At 42.6% G+C, this 18,242-nt stretch overlaps 1 protein-coding gene and 1 pseudogene across 2 annotated transcripts in view; both read right to left on the reverse strand.

Annotated features, from left to right (window-relative positions):
- NR3C2 (nuclear receptor subfamily 3 group C member 2) overlaps positions 1-18,242 on the reverse strand; it is a 370,425-nt gene that overhangs the window by 55,050 nt on the left and 297,133 nt on the right. For both annotated transcript variants that reach the window (XM_027117133.1, XM_027117134.1), the window contains exon 6: positions 17,979-18,123. In XM_027117133.1, coding sequence (XP_026972934.1) covers positions 17,979-18,123 — 145 coding nt within the window. The remainder of the gene's footprint in view (positions 1-17,978; positions 18,124-18,242) is intronic.
- LOC113626076 (S-methylmethionine--homocysteine S-methyltransferase BHMT2 pseudogene) lies at positions 1,982-4,454 on the reverse strand (annotated as a pseudogene).

An 18,242-nucleotide genomic window follows, 5' to 3' on the forward strand; every position in this document is an offset into this window, starting at 1 on the left:
AATTTCAATGATTTCAAGAGCAAAACTGGTGGAGCCTGTGAGAAAAAGTTTTCCATGTAGGGCGCCCACCCCAAAGAGAAGAGCACCAGGGTCACAGTAAAGTAAAAAAGCAAGTTTGTGTCATCAGTTTTCTTCCCCCGGAAAAGTGTAGAAAAGCCTTAATGCATTTAATTTCAGTGTAAGACATTTGGAGGTAATGTTTTTATTCAATAAATGCGATATTTGGTGATAAGGTCTCAGTCTACATGAGAGACAGTGATAGGAGAAAAGAGGAAGTGGGGGGGGAGAGAAAGCCAGAAAATGGGGAGGAAGGGGAAGGGCCAAGCAGAAGTGGAGGGATGGGATGGGATGAGATGGGATGGGATGGGATGAGATGAGATGGGATGGGATGGGATGGGATGGGATGAGATGGGATGGGATGGGATGAGATGGGATGGGATGGGATGGGATGAGATGGGATGGGATGGGATGGCATGGGATGGGATGGGATGAGATGGCACGGGATGGGATGGCATGGCATGGGATGGGATGGCATGGGATGGCATGGGATGGAATGGGATGGGATGGGATGGCATGGGATGGGATGGGATGAGATGACATGGGATGAGATGGGATGGGATGGGATGAGATGGCATGGCATGGGATGAGATGGGATGGGATAGGATGAGATGACATGGGATGGGATGGGATGGGATGAGATGGCATGGGATGGGATGAGATGGCATGGGACGGGATGGGATAGGATGAGATGGGATGGGATGAGATGGCATGGGATGGGATGGCATGAGATGGCATGAGATGGCATGGGATGGGATGGGATGAGATGGCATGGCATGGGATGGGATGGGATGTGATGGGATGGGATGGGACGAGATGGCATGGGATGGCATGGGATGGGACGGGATGGGATGGGATGTGATGGGATGGGATGGGATGAGATGGCATGGGATGGGATGGGATGGGAGAGAGATGAAAAGGATGGTCGTAGGGGGAAGGAGGAGACGGAAGGCAGAAACTGCCAGAAGGGAAGGCAGAAGGAAAGAGCCCCCTCCACTCTGGAGGGTGAGCCGCAGTGCTTCAGGTCCTGTGGTTCCATCACTTCAACTCTGCACTCAGAGACTGATCACCTTTCCTGCTCTGGATGGTTTCTCATGTCTGGACTGCACACACCACCTCTGTACTCTGTCCGGCCCGATTCTAACCCTCCTTTAGAGGCTGGCAGAGCCTTCAAAGCTAGATGGTTCTGCCAGCAGCTTTCCTTGAGGAGTTATTTTGTCCTTACACTCCTGGAGCACCCACCTTAGGAAAAACTCCTTTGTCATTTATTATTCCCACTTCATCTCTCAAAACGCTATTCATGTGTCTCCATCTTTTTTCCCCCCAAAACAAATAACTTTTTGTGGAAGTAGAGTTGATTTACAACGTTGTATTAGCTTCAGGTGTACAGCAAAGTGATTCAGTTATACATATATATCTATTCTTTTTCAGATTCTTTTCCACTGTAGGTTATTACTAGATATTGAATATAGTTCCCTGTGCTATACAGTAGGACACTGTTGTTGATCTATTTTATATATAGTAGTGTGTATCTGTTAATCCCAAACTCTTAATTTATCCCTCTCCTCTTTCTCCTTTGATAACCATAAGTTTGTTTTCTATATCTGTGAGTCTATTTTTGTTTTGTAAATAAGTTCATTTGTATCATTTTTTCATATTCCATGTATAAGTGACATCATATGATATTTGTCTTTCTCTGTATGATAATCGCTAGGTCCATCCATGTTGCTGCAAATGACATGATTTCATTCTTTTTTATGGCTGAGTTCCCCATCTTCTTTATCCATTCATCTGTCAATGGACACTTAGGTTGTTTCCATGTCTTGGCTATTGTAATAGTGCTGCTATGAACATAGAGGTGCATGTTTCTTTTCAAATCATGTTTTTGTCTGGACATATGTCCAGGAGTGGGATTGCAGGATCATATGGTAGCTCTAGTTTTAGTTTTTTTTTTAAAGGTAGATTATTTTTAATTTTATTAATTGTTACAAATGGATACATTGTTTTGAAAAATAGAGAGAAATTGGCACATAGCAAATAGCTCAAACATAAGTCAAGAAAATATTAGACCAAGATAGATTTGAACTCGGACTTTTAAAAAGGTCTTCCAAAACTGTTTATCTCTTTTTACTTATTTCCAACAATCAACATTATTTCATTGAGTATCTATTAGTATGGCATAATGCTAAATACTTTAAGAAAAAAATACAAGCATATCACATTGTCCTTGTCCTTAGTAGTTTATAATCTAGCTATTTGTGATTATAAAGACACATTTTAAAAATTCTGGGACCTAACACCTTTAAGTAAAATCATCTTTGAAAGTAATCACTCTGGAAGGTTATATGATTATTTCAAAAAATCCTCAAACATTTTTGCATCTTGTCCTTTGGGATTGCCTTTGGAGTCATTATACAAATCATTTAAGAAAGGCAGACTCATTACTCTAATTTTAGTTTAGAATGCTGCTCTATCGTCCTTCTGTACCTAATTTAGACACCTGAATTAATCACTGGGTTTGTTGCTCACCGACTTCTGGTTATTCTAAACTCTCAAATTCACTCTAAAGACAAGTTTCACTATTCTTGATGCCCTTCAAAAGCACGTCCTGCAGCATCACCGGACAGTAAGTACCTGGAGGACGAGAAGCCCTTCCTCATCAGCTTTGCATCTCCCCCCAGCATCCCGCTCGGAGCTTAAGCACAGCAGGGATGCAATACGCATCCTATGGTGAACTGACAGCACATTAGCTGTTCAGCCGCTGGAGACATCAGGGTGGGCTGTGGATAGAGGCGAGGAAGGGTTCCAGATGGGGCTTGAGGGGGATTTCTTTCCATTCTGCTATTTCAGTGTTTTCTTTCATGACTCCTTAGGCATCTGGCTTTGACACTGAAGGACAGAAAGGTCTGCCCGAAGTCGGCAGCAGATTCTCCCAACACTCTCATCTGGCCCTGGCTCTAACCCAGGGTTTGGTGTGTGTGCTGAGACCACTTCCTCAGCTGCCACGTTTGTCAGAAGACAGAGGCAAAGATCCCCCTTCCAGGGCCAGCTCCTCTGCAATCGCCCTGATGTGGGAGGGCTCAAATCCACAGCACCCGCCTTATGTACCTGACCCCCAGGTTGCAGGCCTCTCTGGCGTATTTTTGAATATCCCATCTGGTTGCAACTCTGGGCTCCAGTGCGAAGGGATATTCGAGGAGATCCGCAAACCCTCTTTTGCCTCAGTCGGGCATGTGGAACCCCAGGGACTGCACCATCAAGTGTGCTTTCAGCCCTGTAGCCCGTAGGCCTTCCTTCATGAGTCTCATTGTCTTCAGGCTGGTCCAGGGCCCAAATCGGCAGTTCACGCCAACGACTGAAGCCTCCGCCTTCACCAGCTTCCACCACATTCTCCAGGTGTTACACCATGCATGTCTCTCTCTGGGCCTATGCACACGGTGGCTGCCACGGGTTTTCCGGATTCTTTTAAGACTTCCACGGCCCACACAGCTTCTTCAACGTGTTCAAAGTAGTCTGCAATCCAGAAGTCCACATTTTTCCTGGCAAAAACCTCTAGGTGTAGTCGAAAAAGTTTTAAAATTCTAGCTTCATCCTTGTGGTGTTTGTACAACGACGTCTGGCAGATCCCCCCTGCGACTGAAGCATCAGCTCTGTCGGCTGCTTCTCTGGTAAGGTCACAGGCAGCGGCGTTTACAGCTTCCCACTGGCTTTCCATATTGTCCTCACTGGCAGAAAAGGTGAAGGTCCGCGTGACATTCTATCCCGCTCTCAAGAATTCCACGTGAAGCTGACGAACTGCATTTGGATGTCCTACTACGGCTTCTGGAGTCCAGAGCCCGGCCTTCACGTAGCCCCTCTTCTCCAGAGTTATGCGCAAGCTGCCATCTCCAAGCACACCCTCCCCGCTATCCAGAGGCTCTAAACTGCCCTTCTTGGCTCCAGGGCCATCGCGCTGCAGCTGTTGCAGGCGCTGGGTGGTGGGGAGCACACGGGGCCAGGAGCCCACCCCTCCTATTTTTAGTTTTTTCAGGAACCTCTATTCTGTTCTCTATGGTGGCCGCCCCGATTTACATCCCCACCAACAGTGTAGGAGGGCTCCCTATTCTCCACACGTGTCTACATCTCAATTCACCAACCACACGACAGAATTCTGGAGAACGGAAACTGTGACTGCCACTGTGGTTCCCTTACAATGGCCACCACAGAGCCTTGCACAATGCAGACATTCTCAATACTTCCTCCCGACTAGCGAAACACCAGCTGTTGTTCATTTTTTTGGCTAAATGATAAGAGTAAAGAGATTTACTTTTCACTTTAGGGGAAGTGACTGGGATAGTCTTTGTAATATTGTTCTCCTCCTTTTTTTTTCTTTTGGCTGTACCTCACGGCTTGTGGGATCTTAGTTCCACGACCAGGGATTGAACCTGCGTCCCCTGCAGTGGGAGCGCGGAGTCCTAACCACTGGACCACCAGGGAAGTCCCTCCCCCTCCTTCTTAATCGACCTCACGCTAACCACAAGTTCTCACAGCTATAAGTTATGTGACTGGTAAAGCAGAACTACAGAATCATAAACTGTAAGAGGTTGGAAGGGACCTCTGAGACCCTTCCTTCTCCACTACTTTGTAGATGAGAGGAGACATGTGATGTAATGAAAACAGCAGGAGTTTTCAGGGAAGACCTGGGCCCACACGTGAGGTTCACCTCTCCACTGCTATGTGATCGTGGATAATCCACTGAACTGCTGTCTGCCTGAGGCAGCTGCATCATTTATAAGACAGTGATCATCGTACCTGTCTTAAAATATGATTGTCTATAAACGAGTGGGTCATATAAAAGCATCAAGTAGAGCTAATGGCACATGGCAGGCCCCATAAGTATCCTGCTACTAGACGGAGAGCCCTTTAAGCACAGAGACGACGTTCTACTGAGCTTTGATTCTCCGGTGTGGGAAATGTAGATAATTAAATGAGGAAACAGAGATCTGGACCTCGAGTGAAGCTTCCTGAAAGCCAAGCAGAATCAGAGTCTGGGTTGGGTTTTAAACATCACCTAGACAAGTGGTTCTCCAAATGTGGTCTGAGGATGCGGGGGTGTCCCAGGACCCTTTCCAGGATTCCGAGAGGTTCTTTCTCCAACTATACATCTGCGTGAGGCTGAATCTTTTTCCTACACTTTGGCCAAACAACCAGTCACAACTGGCTGGATGTAAGAAGCAAATAAGAGAGCGCAACTGTCTTCATTTAAGTGAGACTGAAGGAATCGCAAAAGAGGCAAAACAATGCCACTCTTCTAATTTTTTTTTTGTTTCGGAAAAAACAGTTATTTTTCCTAAAATGTTCATGCTATTATGTTTTTGTCTTGCTATTTATGTAATAGGTTAATTTTATTTTAAAATGAATCAATAAATCAATATTTTTTTTAAAATTTCTGTTTTAATTTCTGATATGAGTAAATACCAATAGCCATAACTTACATAAACAATAGCTCTTTGGGATCCTTGATGATTTTAAGAGCATAAAGGGGGTCCTGAGAACAAAAAGTTTGTGAACTGTTGATCTCATCCAATTCCCTCATTCTGCAGAAGGGAGACAAGGGTCTAGTGAAGTTAACTCATTCACTTGACAACACTGAGGGACTGATCAGCAAGGTTAGGGACTGAGCCCCTGGTCTTCAACAATGGAGCTCTTAAATACTGTTGTGATATCAGAGAGGAAGGAAACCGATTTGGAGGACTAAGTCACACTCTGAACCAAAGTTCCAGTTTTTCTAAGAATATTTTATTTTCCATTTGTGTTCTTTATACGTTGGGCATATTCTCACCCATTTTAGAGAGTAACTCTTATGAAAGATGATACATGATTGGTCAGTAAAGTTTCCAAATACATACAGTCTCTGAAACCACCCAATGAAACCAATATTAGCGCCAAAGGTCCACTAGGCCTAACTGCCTGAAAAATCAAGTTCTGTGGTCAAGGTATAAGCGTTGACGTAGTTGAAACATTCTGAGTTTTGGACTGAGAAACACTGGGGCTCAAAACTTTGAGCCTCTGTCACCTCATCTTTGAAAGAGGGGTAATAAATTCCCACATCACAGAGCTGTGAAGATGAAATAGGATAATGTGTGGGAGATGGCATACAGCATGATGCCTTTCACCAGCTTTCAGCAGAAGCCCATAATCCTTCAAATAACCCCTGTAAACTACTTGATTATTAGTTACTTTTGCACTCTAGTATCCATGTAAATGGAGTGTTATGGACTGAATGTTCGTCTCCCCCAACCCCCATATGTTGATGTTCTAACCCCCAATGTGATGGTATCAGTAGGTGGGGCTTTGGGGAGGCATTTAGGGTCATGAGGGTGGAGCCCCTATAACAGGATTAGTGCCCTTCCAAGAAGCAGGAGAGACATTAGAGCTGACTCTCTCCACTACGTGAGACCAGTGAGAAGGCAGCCTTCTCTCTGCAAGCCAGGAAGAAAGCCTTCAGCAGAACCTGACCATGCTGGCATCCTGATCTTGGACTTCTAGCCTCTTGCACTATGAGAAATAAGGGTCTGCTGTTTAAACCACCCCATCTATGGGGTTTTGTTACAGCAGCCTGAGGTGCCTAAGACAGAGGGGGACACCATGCCTGTAGCAGAACGGGAGTTAGGAGTTTATAAACTATTCATTCCATTGATTCTATTGAGGCAGTGTCTATTTCAAGGTGGATGGGCACAGAAGATGGGTCCAGCTAGACAAAGCTTGCAACACCCATCACTGTGTAAGTTGACTGGGGCGACATTCCTGCTGCAGTGCTAATGACCCAGATATACAGATGAGTTTTAAATAAGGATGTGGAGGGTCTCCACATATGACTTTCTTTTTTTTGGTTTCTCTCCCTTCTCCACTTGTTTCTTTCAGAAAAGTATCAATCTCAGAACTTAAGAAAAATTAAATAACCACTTCAGAGCCTGCCCAAAACACAACCTTATTAAATTAGCTTAGGGTTTCATCAGGGGAAGTGAGGGACATAAAACCAAAATCATCTCTCGTGTGTGATACAATAAAAATGGATAATCATGTGACCTAGTTTGGGTTCTAGAAGTATCTAAAAACACAAGTTCAGAAAATACTTTATATATCAAGACACAGCAGGTACGCTCTCCTTCAATCCAGAGGGGCGCTGTCAAAGCTACCATCTCTGGAGCTTCCCTGGTGGTGCAGTCGTTAAGAATCTGCCTGCCAATGCAGGGGACACAGGTTTGGGCCCTGGTCCGGGAAGATCCCACATGCCATGGAGCAACTAAGCCCATGCGCCACAACTACTGAGCCTGCACTCTACAGCCCACAAGCCACAACTACTGAGCCTGCGAGTCACAGCTACTGAAGCCCGCATGCCTAGAGCCTGTGCTCCACAACAAGAGAAGCCACTGCAATGAGAAGCCCACACACCACAATGAAGAGTAGCCCCTGCTCGCTGCAACTAGAGAAAGCCCATGCACAGCAACGAAGACCCAACACAGCCAAAAAAAAAAAAAAAAAAAAAAAGCTACCATCTTTGTGTCTTATGACCTGTGTCAAGGGGGGAAGCCTGGAGCCCTCCTTAGTGTGTTAGTTGGTTAATCCACTCCTTGCCACCTGCCCCATCTTGCAATATAATGACTGCATCAAGACTAATTTTCTCTATCAGTTTTTCAATAAAGAAATATACTCCAGTGAGTTCATTTTGTATTGAAGAGTATTTTTACCTGAAGAGACCAAAGTCCTTGAGCACATTAACTGAACTGAAGAACAACATGCTAATATTAGCCACACTAAGCCTTTTAAACATAACATATGATCTTAAACTGGTTTTGACTTTTACTCGAAATGAAAAATAGCTCCCTCTAGTTAGCCAGAGTAAAGCTGGGACATATTTCTTGCATCACCACTACGCTGTGATTCCAATATAGTTATAAATAGCTTAAACAGTTCATTCCATTTGCAGTCTCCTATTTGTTTTGCTTTAATTTCGTACTATACTGGCAATTACCCAGCTTCATTAACTACTTAGAAAATTTCTCAAGTACACTACAAGAAACGCCACGCAAGAAATATTAACCTACAGCAGTGCTCTTGAAGTCAACCTTGAAAGGGAAATCCTTTTCATCAAGTTTACAGGCCAAGCCCTAAAAGCACTGTAGGGTCAACCCACATCAAAAATCTTGCTTCTGACCCTTGTACTGGAAAGAAGACTCATTACCAACCCCCCAATCATCACTGAGTGCCAATTATGTAGAAAGCATTTTGCTAGACATTAAGGAAAAAATTTAAAATACTTCCTGAATTCTAGGAGTTTACAGTATATCTGGAGTAAAATTGTATGTGTAAATACACACACACACACACACACACACACACACACACACACACACAGTAAAACATAGAAAGTACCAAAGGACTGATATAGAAAAAATTGACACAGATAAAAACAGTTTTGGGGGAACAAGTCACTATTGACTTTGATGGTAAGAGAAGTGATTGGAGAGGAAGCATCCTTTGGGTTGGGCTTGGGGGAGGGGAAAGGAAAATGTTAGGAGCAAAGGCACAGCAGTGGAAAGACAGGACAAAGGGAAGAGGAAGGTTAATTTGGTTGGCATAGAGTTTATGCGGGGAAATAATACTGAAAATAGCATTTTAAAATTAATTAGCTCTATTTTATATACAGTACAGATTGTGTATATGTCAATCCCAATCTCCTAATTTATCCCTCCCCTTTCCCTCCCTGTTAAGCATGACTAATTAGAACCTACTGTATAGCACAGGGAACTCTACTCAGTACTCTGTAATGGCCTATATGGGAAAGAATCTAAGAAAGAGTGGACATATGTATATGTATAACTGAATCACTTTGCTGTACCCCTGAAACTAACACAACATTGCAAATCAACTATACTCCAGTAAAAATTTTAAAGAAACAGAAAAAAAATAAAATTAATTAATTCATCAAGTACTTACTAATGCCAGACAGTATCCTAGGTGCTGGCCATGCAAAGGTGTACCACACAGGCCAGCTTCCTCCCCTCCCTGAGCCTACGTTATGGGGTCAGGGGACCTGCTACAGAGAAAATACACATGTGATATGATGGGAGGGATTGGGCAAGGTGGTCAGGGAGGGTATATACCCTAGGTCTGGCGGTCGGGCAAAATCTGTCTGAATAGCAATACTCTGAGCGACAAGGTGAGAACGCACCATCCTCCTTCACAGAGCGAACAGCAAGTGTGAAGGGCCTGAGTCAGGAATGACCTTAGATCCTTCAAAGCACCAAAAGGTCATCAGTGGGGCTAACCAAGGGCGCTAGCAAATCCTCTGACAGAATTCCTTCAAACTGCCCCTTACTATTTTCAATACCACTTTTTTGTGGTCCTATATGAAGATGATGGTATATTACCTGAGTCATATTCTCTGGGGATATGGCAGGTGGGATTTCTTCATGACGCTGCCTTCATTTTTCCCATGACGCCCCCCACCTGCCACTAGAGCGGGAGCCCCACGTTTTGCTCACTGTTGAATTCCTGGTTCCTAGAACAGTGCTTAGTGTATTTAAGTTGCTCAAGAAATATCTGACGAATGAACACACTGAGTGAACGTCACTTATCTTCTCCTCCCCAGGGTGGTCCAAAATGAGAGGCGTGAATGGGGAAAAACAAGACAGGACAAGGAGTAAGAATATCTACCTGCAATTCTAGCTTTAAATTAAGACTGCTCTCCTTAGCGCACTCATTTTTCTCAGGTAAGGGAGGTCCCTGTCCCTTGCACGCTCCTCTCAGGAACTTCTCTTTTTTTAATTGGAGTTGATTTACAATGTTGTGTTAGTTTCTGCTGTACAGCAAAGGGATTCAGTTATACATATATTTCTATTTTTTTTTATATTCTTTTCCATTACGGTTTCATATTCTTATCCATTACGGGATATTGAATATAATTCCCTGTGATGCACTTTTCTTGATGTGAGCAGCTTACCCATTCCTTCAAGAACTTCCCTCCCCGGGCTTCCCTGGTGGCGCAGTGGTTGAGAGTCCGCCTGCTGATGCAGGGGACACAGGTTCGTGCCCCAGTCTGGGAAGATCCCACATGCTGCGGAGCGGCTGGGCCCGTAAGCCATGGCCGCTGAGCCTGTGCTCCGCAACGGGAGAGGCTACAACAGTGAGAGGCCCGCGTACCGCAAAAAAAGAAAAGAAAAAAAAAAAAGGTTAAAAAAAAAGAACTTCCCTCCCCTCACCTCCTCTGCTGACATATCTGGAAGTAACTTTTAACTCCCAACTCTACTTCTCATCATCATGCTAGGTTGATAAAGGGGAAGAAATATTGTTGAAAAAAGAAGAAAAAGGGGGACTTCCCTGGTGGTCCAGTGGTAAAGAATCCACCTTTCAAAGCAGGGGACGCGGGTTTGATCTCTGGTTGGGGAACTAAGATCCCACATGCTGTGGGGCAGCTAAGCCCGCACGCCTCAACTAGAGAGCCTGCGTGCCGCAACTAAGACCCGACGCAGCCAAAGATAATAATAATAAAAAAAACCAAGATAATCGTTAGAAAAAAAAAGAAGAAAAAGAAACACCTCCTGTTTTGGGACTGTACCTACATTTTCTCTGCCCTCATATATAACTAATTATTTCTTGTTTGTTACTTACAAAACCTCCTCAGACCCCACTGCACCCTCTCCTGCAGTTCCCTCTGCCTGGCCTCCTTCAGGTGGCAAGATGTCCTTTATACCTAGTTTTGTGCAAAAGAAAGATAGCTCCATTCTGCGATGTTTCTGTCCCTTGAAGACAAGGAATGACCGTTCTCTATTTGTGACACTGTTTTTCTTTATTCAAGAGTCTCAAACTCAACCATCTACAGGGGCCGGGCATGGATGACGAAGGGCACAAGGGCAGAGGGTGTGGGAAGTGTGATGAGACAGGCAGCTCGTGCACCATCTAAAGAGGGGGCTCTGAGTCCTGCCCAGCAAGCCAAGTGCTCAGCCCCTTCTGCTAACACCTTGGCCCTCCAGCTGCTGCTACGGGGCCTGGGGTGTTGGAGGGTCCAGTGGAGACAGAAAGAGGACTTCTTTTCTTTTATAGTTTACTCCCTTAAATTGACCCAGAAGTAAACAAGAAAGCAAAACAATGGAAATCTCAGAAGGCTGCTGATTTTTCAGTGGCAGGAAAAGAGGTGTAGGGGTACGTGTGTGTGTGTGTGTGTGAGAGAGAGAGAGAGAGACAGACACAGAAAAAGAGAGGAGAGGAGGAAGGAAAGAGAGGGGGCGGGAGGGGGGGGAAGGAAGTGAGACAGTAGGGAGGGGAGAGGGAAAGGGAGGCGGTCAGAGACTAGAAACACAGAAACTACACAGTTCAGTGTCCCCGTAAGCGGAGGGAAGTAAGAAATCCTATCTGAAAGCAGCAGCAAGGGAACAGAGGAGGGAAAGAGAGGCTGGGGACAGACGGGGGAAAGCAGATGGAGCCCGTGCAGGGGATGCTGAACCAGGCTCATCCCACCCTCTGGCTCTCTCATCAGCACCTCTGCCCCTTGTCCTAACCCTGCTGGAGCCAAGGGTCCAGGCAAAGAAGTCATCTCCTGTGGCTCAGGAATATCACTCAGCCCCCTCAGGAGGCGAGGGCGGGGCGTGCCAACCCCTGGGTCCCTGTGGGGACACTCTGATCCCTGCCTGAACAAAAGGGACATGGCCTGGAACACGCAGCACGAGTGAGCCAAGACTACTGGAACTTTAGGGCCTTAGGTGCAGAAGGACCTTAAGGAGACTGTCCTGTTGGCAGACTGGCCTTGGGGAGAGCCACTCACTAAGGACAGCTGGGCAATGGCAGCACAGTGGTCCCCAGTGGGGACACAACAGGGACGGGCATCGCTCCACGGAAACATGGCCCGAAATGACTGATAACTAAGTCCTATGGTTTTCTACTGGTGCTGCCATCACACAGCCAGCACTGAGCAAAGAGGGCAGTGTGGGCTGAGCTCAGCTCCCCTCACTGATGAGCTGGGCAAGCACTGCCCTCCCAGGAGTCACACTCAGCACTCACCCGAGGGACTCAGAAAGTGGCACTAAGACTTAAACTCTCTCTCTAACCAACAGTCTCTGAACCGAAATAATCGAAGATTCAGAACTACAAAGGCAGTGAAAGATCATCGAAAATACATTTTTTTATTGGGCTCTGACTTGAAACAATATAAACATGCTTTTAAATATACTTTTAATTCTATATTACTCAGCAATTAAAAAGAATGAAATAATGCCATTTGCAGCAACATGGATGGACCTAGAAATTATCATACTAAGTGAAATAAGTCAGACAGAGAAAGACAAATACCATATGATACCATTTATATGTGAAATCTAAAATACAACACAAACGAACCTTTCTACGAAGCAGAAACAGACTCACAGACATAGAGAACAGACTGGTGGTTGCCAAGGGGGAGGCTGGATGGGGGAGGGAAGGACCGGGAGTTTGGGGTTAGCAGATGCAAACTATTATACATAGGATGGATAAACCACAAGGTCCTACTGTACAGCACAGGGCACTATATTCAATATCCTGTGATAAACTATAAGAGAAAAGAATATGAAAAAGAATATATATATTATGCATAACTGAGTCACTGCTGTACAGCAGACATTAACACAACATTGTAAATCAGCTATACTTCAATAAAATTAATAATATATATGCTTTTAATTCTAAAATATTGGCTGACCTTAAAAGAGCGTAATACTGAACCTTCATTTCAGAAATTTTAAAAAAATGGAAGAAATTTCATTTCAGGCTTAAATGGGAGTTTTAATACGTGTATTGAAATTGATAAGACATTTGAATACTTGCAGTGATCTGGAGCCATATATGATAAGCTGTTTCAAGGTGAAATTGAAGAATGAATCATTTAATACATATTTGAAAAGTTTTAAGTTCATAATAAGAAAAGTTCTATTCTAATTTAAAGTATTAACTCATATCTTCACCCCAATGTTTAATAAAAACTTACAAAGAATGTTTTCCTTAATTATTCTCTACTTCGCATCTTTCCTCCAACTCTAATGAATCCGGTACACAGCTGAAGGATAAGATCTTTGGGAACTTTCAGATCCATTTCACAGTTGAAAGCAAACACACATGATCAACTATTCAAGTTTTCTTCACCATTTTAAATATAGCAACGTCTCTGTTGGTGAAAACGCTTCCCCACATCACACTTCTTGATCATAAGCTTCACCCTCGTAACTAGCGATGATAACCTAGAAAACCCCTTCTAGACTGACTAATAGGTTGTTTGGTTCATTTGCTCAATAATTCATTTATTCACCAAATATTTATGGAGTACCTGCTATGTCCTGGACACAATGCCACGGGCTGGAAATTAAAAAATGATTAAGACAGAGTCTGTGATTTCAAGGAGGAGGTGCCAATCAAACAAGGGAAGGATACAGATGCTTAAAAAGATCTGCCAATGCGGGTGAGAGGGGGTCCAAGACAGTTGAGGGAGGGTGGGTGGGAAAACAAGGGAGGGTTCCACCAGTGCATTCTATCCTCAGCTGAACAGCATGCATTACTCCCTTGCACAAAATGCCAGACAGTTTCCTTCCCTTTGGCAAAGGGTCTGAGGTACAGGCAATTTTGGGGATTTGACCAAAAGGCTTTATGTCATTTCCAAATGTTTCCTGGGAGTAGGTCCTCCCTCCCCCTTTGAAAAACACAGCTCTGCCCTGTTCTTTCTAGTTGAGAGAAAACTTAAGTCTAGGCTGGGGTTGAGGTCAAAAGTTTTAAGAATAGGGAACAAAATGTTCACTCTAGGGCTTCCCTGGTGGCACAGTGGTTGAGAGTCCGCCTGCCGATGCAGGGGACACGGGTTTGTGCCCTGGTCCAGGAGGATCCCACGTGCCGCAGAGCGGCTGGGCCCGTGAGCCATGGCCGCTGAGCCTGCGCGTCCGGAGCCTGTGCTCCGCAACGGGAGAGGCTACAACAGTGAGAGGCCCACGTACCGCAAAAAAAATAAATGTTCACTGTAACAATTATATAATATCATACTATTTAACTACTTGTAACATTAGAAAGCAATTTTTTTGTTGTTTCCATTTTATATCTATTAACATCTTCTAGAATAGACATGCATAGAGCTTATATGATCTTTTCTTTTTTTCTTTTTTTTGGTTTCTTATTTACTTCTAAAAACCTTCGATGACATTAATTTTCAATGACAATTTTCAAAATTAATTTTTTTCAATGACATTAATTTTGAAGGTGTACAGGCTTCAGATATAAGGTGCTTCCCCCTAAGTTTCATTTGTGAAAAAGGATTCTTACAATTTTGGACTTTGAAACCTGTACACCTGGATGTTTACACACAATTAAAAATTAACAGATGACACCAAAAGCATAGCAAACAATGACAAAAAATAGATGAACTGAACTTCATTAAAATTAAAAACTTTAATTTTAAAAGTACATCAAAGGACACTAGCAAGAGAGTGAAATGACAACCCACAGAATGGGAGAAATATACGTATCATATATCTGATAAGAGTTTACCATCCAGAACACATAAAGAACTCCTACAACTCAGGAACAAAAGACAAACAACCTAATTAAAAATGGGCAAAGGACTTGAATGGATATTTCTCCAAAGAAGATATACAAATGGCCAAAAAGTCTATGAAAAGATGCACAACCTCCGTAGTCATTAGGGAAGTGTACATCACAACCACACTGACAGTACTTCACACCTACTATGAGATAAGTCAGGCAGAGAAAGACAAATACTGGATGATATCACTTATATGTGGAATCTAAAGGAGCCAAGCTTGAGCAAACAGAGAATAGAATGGTGGCTGCCGGGGGATGGGGGAAGAGGAGGGATGTTGCTTCAGGAGACAAAGTTGCAACCAGTAGACAAGTAAGTCCTGGAGATCTAATGCACCGTACAGTGAATACAGACAGCAATATCATATTATAATAAACAAACTGGCCAAAAGACAAGATCTTAGTTATTCCCACCCAGAAAAAGAAATGATAATTATGTAATGCGACAGAGGTGCTAACTACTGCTGCAATGGCAATCATATTACATATAAATGTGTCAAATAACATGTTGTATACCTTAAATTTACACAATGTTATATGACAAATAGATTTCAAGAAAAACAAACCAAAGAACCCCCCAATACTTCATACCCACTAGTATAGCTATTAAAAAAAGCAAAAAACAAAACCAAAACCCAGAAAACGAGTGTCAGCAAGGATGTGGTGAAATTGGAACTCTTGCTGCTCTTTTTAATTTGTACACTGAGGGTGGCAATGTAAAATTGTGCAACTGCTGAGGAAAACAGTTCAGTGGTTCCTCAAAAGTTACATGTAGAATAACCATATGCCCCAGCAATTCCACTGCTAGGTGTATACCCAAAAGCAATGAAATCAGGACTCAAACAGATAATCATACGCAAATGTTTACAGCAGCATTAACCGTGATAGCCAAAGGCAGGAACGACCCATGTATCCGTGAATGGATAAACAAAATGGGATCAATTCTCTTTATTTGGTAAAAATAAGTATGGTAATTATATTCCATAAAGTCGTAGTAGACACTGATCATAACATTTTCATCAGTTGATCTATACATAATCTTGCTTTATGTGTATTTCTGTTTAAAGACACCTTATTAACATATATTATTGATTCATTAATATCGAACTCACAGCCAACAGCACTGTCACTCATGCCTGAAAGAAGCTTATGTGTAACACCTATATTTTTTCCCTAAGGCACATCAAAGCCTTCTTGCACTTAGGAACACTAGACAGCGCTCTAGCACTCTGCTTGTGGGTCATTTTAAACAGTGAAATCACCAGCCAAAAGCACAACAATGCAAAAAACATGGCACTAAATAGACCATGGAAAAGATGCTTGTTTGCACTATGAGAGCTGAAACAAGAAGGCAGAGTCTCAGCTGAAATGTACATGCTGTGTACCTCAAACTTACGGCCTCTCTGTGCTGCAAATACTGACTTCGGGGTTACAAATAAATGTGCCAGAAAGTCAATGCACAGCTACGGAATCTGCAAACAATGAGGTCAATTCTATACATATGTACAATGGAATATTATTCAGCCATGAAATGAAATTCTGATACATGCTACAATAAAGATGAACCTTGAAAACATTATACTAAGTGAAATAAGTCAGACAAAAAAATGGACACATATTATATGGTTCCATTTACATGAAATATCTAGAATAGGCAAATTCAAAGACCAGAGTTTATCAGGGCTTTGGGGGAAAGGAGGATGTCGAGTTACTGCTTAACTGGTCCAGAGTTTCTGCTTGGGATGATGAAAAAAGTACTGGAGATGGACAGTGATGATGGTGGTGCAACAATGTCAGTGCAATTAATGCTACTGACTGTGCACTAAAAATGGTTAAAGTGGAAAATTTTATATTATACGTATTTTATTACAAAGAATCAACAGATTCACTGAATAAGGTTAAATGAATCTTCTATTAAAACAAAATCTAAAGGAGACACTCCGGATGGCACCAATAGAGATTCGTATTTACCCACGTGTCCTCTTAAAACAAAGAACCTCCTTAATATGCTTTCTTTCTTTTTTTTTTTTTTTTTTTTTGGCCACACTGAGCAGCTTGCAGGATCTCTCAGTTCCCTGACCAGGGGTCGAACCCAGGCCCCCGGCAGTGGAAGTGCAGAGTCCTAACCACTGGACCGCCAGGGAATCCAAATATGTTTTCCTTTCGGTTTATAGACCATTTTTAAAAACAGTCTTACTATTTAATAATATCAGCTGATTATTCAGGAAAACAAGTAAATTAAAATGTGCCTGTCAGTTGTTTGGCCTCACTTCATGCTTCTGAAGCATGAAAATTTATGCACTAGTAGAATTATTTGTTCTGACTAATGGCCCAAAGAACGGTCACCCCAAGAACCAACAACTGATGCTCCTAATTTATCTTGGACTAAAACTGCCTCCCAGGTCCACCATATTTGGATGAAGTGATACTCTCAGGGCAACTACTACCGGTACAATTTAGGTATTTTGGCACTACATGTCCACTTTGAATCTTTCACGTCCCTTTTCTCTCTTTTATCACCAATCCATTTCTCATCTGCGTCCTTCCCTATTGAAAAACCCCTATGTTTATATCTTGAGAGACAGCCATCTGTTAGAATATGGCTGTGGTTACTATCATCATTCAAATGTTCCTTTTTAATTTATCTGTTTCTTGACCCAACAATTACAAAGAAGCATGGCTGGATATAAACACGCACGAAATGTGCTAATGTAGAATGCAAACAATATTAAAATGTAAACTTCACATAGGGAGGAATTCACGGCCAAAGAAAAATCTAGTACTATTCTTTCAATCTTTTTAAAATGCATCATAAACCTAAAAATGTTTCACTACAGAATAACAGTTTGGCTTCTCTTATGATCACAAAGAAGGGTAATTATGATTGTCATGAAAACACACTGAGCAGATGTATACTATTAACAAAAGAATCATTATATGACTGTGCTCAAAAACTGGCACGTTATACATTCACATTTCCTAGAAATCAGACAGTCTTCCCAACTGGAGTAGATACCAGAAGAGGTTGTTTTCTATTAATTGTGGCTTGTACCAATCAAGTTTTGGGAGCCAACTGGATCATCATTCTTTGGGACAATTCCCACATACTATCATGTGAGATCTATATACACTGATCTATATATACTCAGACACGTGCATTATAATTTTGTAAAAAAGTCATTTTTAAGTTCTCAAATGATAGCTTTTAAACTCTTAAAAAACGTTATCAGTGGATTCTTTCACAAAGGTACATCTGTTTAGAAATCATAAAAGAGCGTAGCGAGTAACTCTTCGGTTTATTTTATGAAGGCTAATTAATAGGTACTTACTCATTAAAGACTAGGTCTGGTGCAAAATAGAGAAATTGGCTGTTCGTATGTTTGTACGATCTCCAGCTCAAGGCAAATGATGACAGACACATCCAAGAATACTGGATGAGGGTAATTTGGTCCTCGAGAGGCAGGTTTTTAAATCCTGAAGAAGAGAACAATTCATCACAAAAATACACTTAGCATTTAAGAACATTCCAGGAAGAAGCTTCGTAAGGCAACCCCAAACTGCCCCCTTACTCTCATTGACTCAAATCAATTCCA

This window comes from Aethalodelphis obliquidens, unplaced genomic scaffold (assembly GCF_003676395.1).
Source record: "Aethalodelphis obliquidens isolate GAN/ISIS:26980383/991018 unplaced genomic scaffold, ASM367639v1 scaffold17, whole genome shotgun sequence".
Taxonomy (NCBI): Eukaryota; Metazoa; Chordata; class Mammalia; order Artiodactyla; family Delphinidae; genus Aethalodelphis; species Aethalodelphis obliquidens.